Source organism: Elephas maximus, chromosome 10 (assembly GCF_024166365.1).
Source record: "Elephas maximus indicus isolate mEleMax1 chromosome 10, mEleMax1 primary haplotype, whole genome shotgun sequence".
NCBI classification, from domain to species: Eukaryota; Metazoa; Chordata; class Mammalia; order Proboscidea; family Elephantidae; genus Elephas; species Elephas maximus.
This window is the reverse complement of record NC_064828.1, coordinates 90,300,260-90,312,581: the sequence shown is the minus strand read 5'-3', so window position 1 is coordinate 90,312,581 and position 12,322 is coordinate 90,300,260. Positions and strand designations below refer to the sequence as shown.

At 37.2% G+C, this 12,322-nt stretch overlaps 1 protein-coding gene across 1 annotated transcript in view; it reads left to right on the top strand.

The window, feature by feature from the left end:
• Positions 1-12,322, top strand: part of SPTLC2 (serine palmitoyltransferase long chain base subunit 2) — a 132,412-nt gene that overhangs the window by 109,257 nt on the left and 10,833 nt on the right. Inside the window, exons 10-11 of the mRNA XM_049897378.1 lie at positions 2,275-2,410; positions 5,379-5,508. Coding sequence (XP_049753335.1) covers positions 2,275-2,410; positions 5,379-5,508 — 266 coding nt within the window. The remainder of the gene's footprint in view (positions 1-2,274; positions 2,411-5,378; positions 5,509-12,322) is intronic.

Sequence of the window (12,322 nt, the reverse complement as noted above, 5' to 3'; positions counted from 1 at the left end):
CTGTGGGTGGTCCAACAAATTCTACCACCTTAGCCTTCCTGGACTCCAATCTCTGGTATCCTCAACTCAAGAGACTGGGCTCCCCGTTCCTCTGCTACAGCCTGGAACCTGTTCCAGGCAGTAGGGGGTCAGTCGCAAGGCTTACCTCTTTGTTTGCCTTCTGGCAGCAGTCCTGCACTGCCTGTGGTCCAAAGTCTGAAAACTGTGATTTTGTCCAATTTTCTCTTGTTTCACAGCAGGAGGGTAAATCTGGTCCCTGGTACACCATCATGGTCAGAGTGGAAGCCTCTTCTAAATGTACATACGTATTGTTATTTCTAGGAGAAAATTGGTTCTTTAATTCCCAACTTGCTTAAATATAACACGCTTTAATATCTGCTTTATTCTTTGTAAGATGTGAACATGTCGCTTAAATGATATTCTTCAATGTTCATATCAATTAGGCTAATCTAAGCTTGAGTGTAATTCTCAGGTCAGCTTGAAATTATCTACATAAAGAGTATTAATGTCAGGTTATTTGTAGCAAACTTACTTAGAGCGGCTTCCCATCAACAATGCGTATGTTAATAATCTATTTCTAAGGACATTTATTAGCCATCTGCATTTCTGATTGGATAATTTGTCTTTTGTATGATGTTTTGGGTTTTTTTAAAATATGAATATGCTGACTTTCTAATATATGTGGGAAAGTGACTGTAACCTTTTCCTACTCATGAGTGTTCATGGTTGAGAAGACCATAAGGCAGTTCTTAGCTATTGGTGAGCTGATCCTTGAAATTTATTGGCTTGCTGCAGATAATGGAACAATTGTATATGTGTTCACAGACTGACCCACCGTAGTGTCAACCTGGCCAAATATTTAGTCTCTTAGCAATTAGAGGAATATATGTTTTAATCCACTTGCATTTTAGGGAAGATGAACCAAGGAAGATTAAAATATTATTTTGCAATATTATTATGGATATATTTTTTATTAAAGCTCCTTACTTAAGGAGTTTTAAGGAGGCAGTAATAAAAATGAAACCCTTGAAAATTTTGGGCCCTAACTGGCTTTATCTCTGGCCTTACCTATAAAATTAATTATAGCACAGTTAGTTGGGACAGTTGTTGAAGTTGGGAGATTTCAACAGTTGAGAGAACTGTGCCACCTATTTCTGTGTGACTGTAGGCAATTTATCACCTCTGTGAGAATCTCCTAACCTGTAAAATGAGAATAATAATAACTATATCCTACCTACTGTATTTTACTGTATAGGGATGTATAGAGTGCTAATTTAGTGTATGGCTGAAAATGTTTAGGGAAACTATAGTGCCTCAGCTATTAGTTGTTGAACTTTATTTTCTAAATTATTATAAGACCTGTGATTAACACCTAATATGGTAGGATACAAAGCAAGATAGCCAGTGGTGTCACTGGGGTTGGTGTCACCCAGTTCGGTAGCTCATGGTGTCACCATCCGCCATGGACCTCCTCCTGTACCAGACCATACAGAATCCTTAGTGATGTTTTATACTAGTGTTACTTGTAAACCGTAATTCCTGTATATCACTCCTTCTTTTCCTTTAATTACTACTTCATTCTCTAAAAAGTTATTGATTAGGTTCACAAATACTAATTAACACAATATTGTAGCTAAAACACCAGAAAATTTGACAAAATCAGCAACTATCAAAACACTGGCAGCCACGACAACAACAGCACGTGCTTGTAGCACAGCTTGTAGCAGGCAGATGAAACCACGTGATTCTAGGCATCGTTGTAATTGGGTGATAATGACAGCTCTGACTGGAGAACATCAGAAGATTCAAAAAGTAAGTTAGCATAGAGTTTTAGCCTTGTAGGTATATTGATATATGTATGAGCTTACGAACAATGTTTTTATTGTTGTAACTAACTACAGGGATATTTTTATAAAATATAATAAATTCCTGCAGAAACACCACACAAAAATTTTAATAGACAATCATTTTGGTGTCACCCAGTGCAATCTGTACGCCCCCTCCCCTGCGTCCCCCTGGTGATGCCACTGAAGATAGCAGATGTGGTCCCAGCTTGGGTGTTGAAGTCTTAAGACCAATAATATTAATTTCATGAGTTTAAAACAAAAATCCGTATTTATATTCTGTATAATTCACTGTACCAAAATATTACATTGGAAATAAAAAAATAAGCCATAGGACTGATTAGAGAGAATGGAGATAGAGCAGACAACTGTCCCTTTTCCTCTCCTTTTTCTTAATGGTATTTTGTTTTTCCGCCCCATGATTTTCCAGGCAAAGAGCGTATACAGCAGTTAGCTGAAAACACCAGGTATTTCAGGAGACGCCTGAAAGAGATGGGCTTCATCATCTATGGAAATGAAGATTCTCCAGTGGTGCCTTTGATGCTCTACATGCCGGCCAAAATCGGGTATGTTTTTTTGTAGACTGTGGACTGGTCTCTCACTAGACTTCAGATAGCTGTGATATAAGACTAGGGGTTATGAATTTTGTTGAGGAAAAAGTCTCATTTTCTTTGTGTTAAGTTTCATTTGCTAGATATGCCATCAATTAAATAGTAGATTCTAAATTGCAAAATTTGTTGACTTGTTATTCTTTCATTAGACAAACATTTGAGCAGATCACATAGGCACTGTTCTAGGGGAGTGGTATAGATCAGTGAACAAAATACAAAAACCCATGTCGTCATGGAGCTTACGTTCTAGGGAGGCCAGAGTCAGGCAGACGTAATAAATCAGTAAATTATGCAGTATGTTAGAAGATATGCTGTGGGAAAAAATAGAGCGGCATAAGAGGGATTGATAATCCCTTATGAGAGGGCAGATTATGATATTAAATAAGATAGGGTAGACCTTGTTGGGAATTTACTTCAGAAAAAAATGACATTTGAGCAAAGACTAGAAGGAGCTGAGAGAGTTAGCCATTTGGGGAAGGAAGCGTTGCTAAGGCCATAACACAGAAACCAGCTCAGTTGATGAAAGAATAGCAAAGAGCTCAGTGGAGCCAGAGTGCAGTGCCCAAGGGGGACTTGTGGGTTATGAGGTCAGAGAGGTTATGTCAGGGCTATGTTATTGGATATTTACCAGATGTGAGATTACACTAGCTTCTTTGGTTTGTGCAAGGCATATATAATGGAAAGCCTTACCCTGGAATAGCTTTCAGTGTATTTGAAAAGACCAGATGTATAACGAAACCAAAAGACATTTGAAAGCCAAATGTGAACAAATAAAACTATATGAAAAACAATTATATGCAAAATTGCAGAGGAGATGGAGAGTAAAGAAATGGTCTTCTTAGTAAGGCTAAGTTAAAAAAAAATCTTTTTGGAATAGGTGAGTTTTTAGCTGAAGTTTAAATATAAGATTGGATAAGGATTATTCCTCAGATTTGATTGAATTTACCAAGGGAACAGATATTTTTCTTCATCTTTGAATCCCCAGCGCCTACCACAGTCCTCTGAGATATTCAGTAAGTTTTTATTGACATGAATAGCAGAGACAATTAAATTGGGGAAACTGGAAGTATGGTGGTTCCAAAGGTAGCAAGGAAGAAATTGGGAAAATGTGATTACTGAGGGAAAAACATGAGTTCAGTTTTCATACAGTCGTACGGGGAATTGGCAGTGTGGCCTTCGGAGAGTATGATAGAAATGGACCAAAGCAGAGGTGTAGGATTTTCTTTACACTTCTTTAAATGGAACTATCATAAATAAACTTGAAGGATTATTGGACCTGGAAAGAACGAACAAACGAACAAACTCGCTGCCATCGAGTCAATTCTGACTCATAGCGACCCTACAGGACAGAGTAGAACTGCCCCCATATTGTTTCCAAGGAGCACCTGGTGAATTCGAGCTGCAGACCTTTTGGTTAGCAGCCATAGCTCTTAACCACTACGCCACCAGGGTTTCCACTGGACCTGGAGGACACACTTATTCTGAAGTCCTTTCATTAGAGAGGACTGTGTCTAATCTGGAGTCCCTGGGTGGTACAAACAGTTAAGCATTCAGCTGCTAACTGAAAAGTCGGAAGTTCAAGTCCACTCAGAGGCACGTCAGAAGAAGGACCTGGCGATCCACTTTTTATCACTCATTGAACACCCTGTAGAGCACAGTTCTACTCTGACACACGTGGGGTCACCATGAGTTGGAGTCTACTCACTGGCAGCTGGTGGTCTTGTGTCTAATCTGTTCTACACAGGTAAACTGACTGTAAATTATGATTAAGATTCAGAGAAGATGAAACTTCGAAGCTCTAGAATTAGAATAAAGCACTAGATAGTCTGGGAGCATGTGCTGAAAATATGGGTGTTCAGGTCCTGGTACAAAGGAGAGGTACACTGAAGAAGATGGACTGGCACTGGAGAGGGTGAGAAACTCTGTGAGAGCTGCGCTGAAAAGTTGGCATTAATGTAGTGCAGGATGTTTTATTCCCAAAGGAATACTGTAAACTGCTTAAAGGAAAAGTTTTTTTACAAAGATAAAATATATCTTATCTAGATGAGATACAATAGGAAAAGGCAAAGAACAACATAATTTAGTAAATAACAAAATTTACATGAAAGTTAAAATTGTGTTACTTAGACCAGATACAGATGAGTAAAGTTACATGCCACCAATTTGGCTTGAGGCAGGGACTTTAAACAGAATTATGCCATCTAGATAATTAGCTGCTGAAGCCAGGGGATGAACTGGCCTAACAAATACCAAAAAAAACAAAAACAAAAAACCATTGCCATCAAGCTGATTCTGACTCATAGCAACACTATAGGACAGAATAGAACTGCCCCATAGGGCTGGTGGATTCAAGCTGTCGACCTTTGGGTTAGCAGCCAAGCTCTTAACCACTGTGCCACCAGGCCTCCAACAAATACCAAAAGAAACCCAGAATTCCAAAGGCAGCCTTGCTCCCTAGTTGATTAGTGAAATGTCTGGCCTGGAGGGCTCACGCCAGTTGGCTCTCCCATCTGCAGAAAGATGTCCATGTTATAGGAGATCCTTTGCACCCTCAAACTGCCAAGCTATCATTTCGAGGACCAGGTTTTAAACTCAAGTTCATCTGGAAGCTTCTAAGCCACTGTTATATCAGGGACATTCTTTAAGGCTTCAGTTTCAAATCTCTTAGGGTAGCTGCACTAATTGGCCTCTACCAACTATTTCACCTTTGTGAAGGGAACCATTTGGGAGAAAACCACCTTAGGACTGGATAGAAGAAGTTTTTGTGAACTGTCAGTTTTAACTTTAAGAGAAGTTAGAGGGAACTCCTAATAGAAGTCTCCAGTGGCCACATCACCAGAGAGTCTAAATCAGGACAGCAAGACCTTTTTACTGTGTGCATTATTACTCTTCCTGGCTTATTTTCCTTATTTTCTCTTTACAGTGCCTTTGGACGGGAGATGTTGAAGCGGAACATAGGTGTGGTTGTGGTGGGATTTCCTGCTACCCCTATTATTGAGTCCAGAGCCAGATTTTGCTTGTCAGCAGCTCATACCAAAGAAATACTTGATACTGTAAGTAGACCTTTTGGCTTGATATAAATATGCCTTATACTGAGAGGGCCTTTATATCAGATGAGATTAATCGCATGTTAATCCCGATGTTCTTGGAGCACCTAAGAAATTTACTGGTAAAACAGAGGAGGTGGTGTGCACTGCTGCATGCAATGTTGTTATTTAGAAACAATGTGCAAAATCTCTAGCTTTGCCCACTAGGCCCTGCTTGATCAGGGCTGCAAAACCCTCTGGCTTCATCTTGTTCCACATTTCCTCTCATTATGGACTCTATAGCTGTACAATTCTCTTTGTGCTGTAACCTTTTGTATGTTATTTTGCCTGTAGAATTTCTCTCTTGAGCTTCCTCTCCCCTTTGCTTGGCTGGCTCCTATTCATTCTTTATATTCCACTTAGAAGAAATTTGCTCAGAGAAATTTGTTAGTTTCCTAGGACTGCTTTAACAAATTACCACAAACTGAGCGGCTTAACACAACAGAAATTTGTTCTCTTATAGTTCAGGAGACCAAAAGTCCAAAATCAAGATATAGCAGGGTTGGTTCCTTCTGGATGCTCTTAGGGACAGACTGTGCTGTGCCCCTCTCCTAGCTTCTGGTGCTTGCCAACAATCCTTGGCTTATACCTGCATCACTCCAATTTCTGCATCTGTCTTCACATGGCCATCTTTCCTCTGTGTGTCTATGTCTTTGTATATCCTAATCTCCCTTTCCTTTCTCTTATAAAGACATCAGTCATTGGATTTAGGGCCCATCCTAACTCACTATGATCTCATCTTAACTAATTACTTTTGCAAAGACCTTATAGCCAAGTGAGGTCACCTTCTGAGGTTCTGGGTAGATGTGAATTTTGGGGGACAGTATTCAACCTAGCACAGGGGTATTCTCAAAAACTTATGTCGTATGTTCCCTTGGAATCCTAAGCTTTCTCCTTAATAAATTCTTCACAATTATGTAATGATTTAATGGCTATTTTCTCTAGTAGATCAATCTCCTAGAGGGTAGAGACTAAGTCTGTTTTGCCCGTTCTATATTTCCCAGCACCTAGCACATTTTTAGCACATAGTGGGGACTCATAATTATTACAGAATTTAATTATTCATAGTCTTACTATACTCTTATTTCTTGGTAACCCTCAATATACTGTTGTTTCACATCTCAGACTTCAGAATTTCAATAAGTCTTTCTAGGAGTTTCTAGAGCTTTAGAACATGAAATTTGCATAACATTAGTTGGTAGAAATACCCACTGATTCATTGAAGAGCTATTATTGTTGTTATTAGGTGCCGCCCAGTCTATTTTGACTCACTGTGACTCCATGTGATAGAGTAGAACTTCTCCATAAGGTTTTTAGGCTGTAATCTTTATAGGAGAATATCGTCAACTCTTTTTCCTGTGGAGCAGCTGGGTGGGTTCAAACTGCCGACCTTTCAGTTAGCAGCCAGGTGTTTAACCATTGTGTCACCAGGGCTTCTCACTGGAGAGCTACTAATCCTAAAGAATATTGTTATGAATATTATGAATACACATACATTATAAATATCTGTTTTGAAAAGTTCATTATAACAATTTAATTGACATTTTACATATCTGAATAGCTAAAGATTTTTTATGTTTCTTCCCTGTTGCTGTACAGCAGAATTTCTACAAATATGAATATATTCTTAATCACATTCTGACATTGTCAAATTGGATTCAGCTTATTGATACTGTATTTTTCTTTTTTTTTTTAATTTGATTGTCTTTCACCTTTTTTTGGATAGATTTTCCCATTTCTCAAAATCTTACCAGTAATTTCTGCTTTGATTATTTTTTAACCCAAATATTTATGGATAAACAAAAATGAAGAGAATTTAGTGCTATTGGATCTGCCTCATGATAAATCCTACAGGGAGTCCTTCAGGCTAAAATGAAGGGACACTAGATAGTAATTTGAATCCACGTGAAGAAAAGAGAACATTGATAATCATAACTACATAGGTGAATTAAAAAGACAGTATAAACATTTTTGTTTATAACCCTTTTGATTTAAAAAACAGCTACATAAATCAATAATTATAAAACTGGGTTGATGGGCTTATAGTGTAATCTTTATAAAGACATTAGCACAAGGGAGAAGGAAGAGAATGGAGTTATATTGGAGGAAACCTTTTTTGCACTATTGAGATTTAATTGGTGTTAATCTGAATTAGATGTTCTAAGACATAATCCCCATGTCAACCACCAAGAAATTTTTTTTTTAAAGCATATATGTACATTAAAAAAAACAAAAAACAAAGCCGTTCTCGTCAAGTCAATTCTGACACATAGCAACCCTATAGGACAGAGTGGAACTACCCCATAGATTTTCCAAGGAGTACCTGGTGGATTCGAACTGCCAACATTTTGGTTAGCAGCCATTGCTCTTAACCACTAGCCACCAGGGTTTGTTTATATATATGTATGTGTATGTATATATGCATATATATATATATATATATATATATATATATATATATATATATAGTAAAAGAAAAAAGGGAATTAAAATGGTATCCCACAAAATACCTATTTAACACAAAAGAAGGCAATAATGGAGGAATACAGGAACAATAAAAACAGAAAACAAACAGCAAAATGGCAGGAGTAAATCCTACTTTATTGCTAAATACATTAAATGTAAATGGACTAAACACTCCAGTCAAAATGCAGAGATTAGCAGAATTAATTGAAAAAAAACATCAACTATATGTGTCTGCAAGACACACATTTTAGATTCAGAGATGGAAATAGGTTTAATGTAAATGGATGGAAAAACATATTCCATGCAAACAATAACCAAAAGAGCTAGAGTGGCTATGCTAACATCAGACCAAATAGACTTTTAGACAAAAATTTTGTTTCATCAGAGAGGAAAAAGGACATTTTTTAATGATAAAATAAATGGTGAGTCCATCAGGATGACAAAGCAATTATAAAAATATATACAGCAGAGCTTTAAAATACATGAAGCAACAGCACAATTCAGTTCCTCTCAAATGCACATGGAATATTCTGCAGGATAGGCTAGGCCATAAAACAAGCCTCAATACATTTAAAAAGATTGAAATTATATTCAGTATGTTCTTTGACCACAGTGGGTTTAAATTAGAAATCGATACCGGAAGAAAATTTGGCGCAAATTCATAAATATGCGGAAATTAAACAACACACTCCTATAAGTAACCAATGAGTTCAAGAAAGGAAGGAAATAATAAAGATTAGAATAAAAGCTGATGAAATAGAGAATAGAGAAAATATTGGACAAAACCAAATTTGGTTCTTTAAAGTTCAACAAAAGTGACAAACCTTAGCTTGACTGAACAAGAAAAAGCCTCAAATTACTAAAATCAGGAATGAAAAAGGGGAAACAGTAACCACCTTTACAGAAGTAAAAAGGGACTACTATGAACAATTATATGGCAATAAATTACATAGCCTAGATGAAATGGACAAATTCTTAGAAAGATACAAACTAATGAAACTGACTCGAGAATAAATACAAAACCTGAATAGACATATAACAAAGAGATTAAATTAATAATCCAAAAACTTCTTGCAAAAGCAGCTCAGGTCCAGATGGCTTCACTGGTGAATTCTACTAAACGTTTAAAGCATTAACATCACCTCTTCACAAACCCTACCAGTACATAGAAGAGGAAGGAACACCTCCCAGCTTATTCTGTGAGGCCAGTATTACTGATACCAAAACCAGACAAATACATCACACAAAAAAGATAACTACAGACCAAATAGCTCATATGAAAATAGGCACATAAATCCCCAGGAAAATACTGGCAAACCAAATCCAGCAATATATATGTAGAATTATGCACCATGACCAAGTGGAATTTATTCCAATAATGCAAAGTTTATTTAACATACAAAAATTAATCAGAGTAATAAATTACGTTAACAAAATAGTTTGTTTTTTTTTTTAATGCCTGATTATCTCAGTAGACATAGGAAAACCACCTGACAAAATTTAACACTCTTTCGTGATAAAAACACTCAACAAACAAGGATAAAATGGAATTTCTTCAATGTGCCATCTGTGGAAACTTCACAGCTAAATCATACTTAATTGTGAAAGACTGAATACTTGCTTGCAAGGAATCTCTCTATTTCAGAAATTACAGCAAAGCTACAGTGATCAAGATAGTGTGGTACTGACATAAGAACAGACATATATAGATCGATAGAATAGAATTTAGAATCCAGAAGTAAACTTCTCCTTTTATGGTTGATTTTTGACAAGGATGCTAAGACCGTTTAACTGGGAAAGAATAGTGTTTTCAGCAAGTGATACTGGTACAACTGGTTATCCACATGCAAAAGAATGAAGTGAGATCCTTAACTCACGGTATATTTAAAAATTAACTCAAAAGAAATCATAATCCTAAGCTGCTGTTGTTAGGTGCTGTTGAGTCAGTTCTGACTCATAGAGGCCCTTTGTGCAACAGAACGAAACACTTTCTGGTCCTGAGCCATCCTCAGAATTGTTGTTATGCTTGAGCCCATTGTTGCAGCTACTGTGTCAATCCATCTCATTAAAGGTTTCCCTCTTGCTGACTCTCTGCCAAGCATGTTGTCCTTCTCCAGGGACTGGTTCCTCCTGATGACATGTCCAAAGTACGTGAGATGAAGTCTCGCCATCCTTGCTTCTAAGGAGCATTCTGGCTGTACTTCTTCCAAGGCAGAGTTGTTCTTTCTTCTGGCAGTCCATGGTATATTCAGTATTCTTTGCTGGCACCTTAATTCAGAGGCATCACTTCTTCTTTGATCTTCCTTATTCATTGTCCAGCTTTCACATGCATATGAGGCCATTGAAAATACCATGGCTTGGATCAGGCGCACCTTAGTCCTCAAAGTGACATCTTTATGGACTTTTTTTCAACACTTGAAAGAGGTCTTTTGCAGCACATTTGCCCAGTGCAATACGTTGTTTGATTTCTTGACTGCTGCTTCCAAGGGCATTTATTGTGGATCCAACTAAAATGAAATCCTTGACAACTTCAATATTTTGTCTGTTAATCGTGATGTTGCTTGTTAGTCCAAATCTAAATAAAAAGTAAAATTATAAAACTCTTAGAAGAAAAATCTAAGGCTAAATCTTTGTGACCTTGGATTAGTTAATGGTTTCTTAGCTATGAATCAAAAGCATAAGTGACAAAGAAATAGTAAATAAATTAGACTTCATCAAAATTACGATTTTTGTGCTTCAAAGGACATCATCAAGAAAGTGAGAAGAAACCTCACAGAATGGGAGAAAATATTTGCAAATCATGTATCTGATAAAGGATTGTATCTGTGGGCAAAGGATTTGAATAAATAATTCTCTAAAGACGGTACAAAAATGACCAATAACATCAAAAGATGTTCAACATCATTAGTCATAAAGGAAATCAAAATCACAATGAGAAGCACATCATGCCCCTTAGGTTAGCTATGATAAAAAAGATGACCATAACAAGTGTTGGCGAGGAGGTGGAGAAATTGGAACCCTCATACATTGTTGGTGGGAATGTAAAATGGCACAACTGCTTTGGAAGCAGTTTAGCAGTTCCTCAAAAAGTAAAAGAGAATTACCATATGACCCCGGAACTCCACTCCTAAGTATATACCCAAGAGAACCGAAAACATATGTTCAAACAAAAACTCATGCACTTGGCATTATTCATAATAGCCGATGAGTGGAAACAGTCCCAATGTCTATCAACTAAAGAATGAATGGATAGACAAAATATAGCCATACAATGGCCATAAAAAAAGAATAAAGTACCAATCCACGGTACAACGTGGATGAACCTTGAAAACATTATAGTAAGTGAAAGAAGCCAGACCAAAAGGCCACATATTGTATAATTCCATTTACAGTTGGTCCTCACTATTTGTGAATTTTGTATTTGCAAATTCTCCTACTTGCCAAAATTTATTTATAATCCCAAAATCAATACTCTCGGCAATTTTTAGTCATTCGCAGACATGCACAGAGGGGTGAAAAATTTGACTTGCCCAACACACACATTCAGAGCTGAGGTCTAACAAGGTGATGCTCACTCAGCCTTCTTATTTCAGCTATCATAATGTAAACAGGTGTCCTTTTTGCAGTCTGCTTGATGCCACATTTTTTGAATTTTTGTGCTTTTTTGTTGATTTCACTGTTTAAAGTTGACCCCAAGCAAAATACTGTTTAGTGTTCCTATATACAAAAAGGCTGTGATGTGCCTTACAGAGAAAAAAGTGTATTAGATAAGCTTCATTCAAGCATGAATTATAGTGCTGTTGGCCATGAGTCAGTGCTAACGTGAATCAACAATATATATTAAGTACCATTAAAAAAAAAAAAAAAACCCAAACCCATTGCCATTGAGTCAATTCTGAGTCATAGCAGCCCTATAGGACAGAGTAGAACTGCCCTATAGGGTTTCCGAGGAACAGCTGGTAGATTCGAACTGCCAGCCTTTTGGTTAGCAGTCTACCTCTTAATCACTGTGTCACCAGGGCTCTATATATTAAATAAGGTGTCTTTAAACAAAAATACATATAAAACAAGGCTATGTTTTGATCAGTTAGCCAAAATGTGTGACTAGAGGCTTGCAGGAACCTAACCCTGTATTTCCCCTGGGAGCAGTGGTTCAGTACTGCTCATTAGTGTTTGTAGCAACTTTACAGAACACCATTACTTTGTAGAACACATAATGAAAATGAACTGTATATGAATTATCCTCAATAGACAGATTCACAGGTCCAGAAAATAGCTTAATGGTTGCCAGGGTCCAGAAGAAGGGAGAAATGGG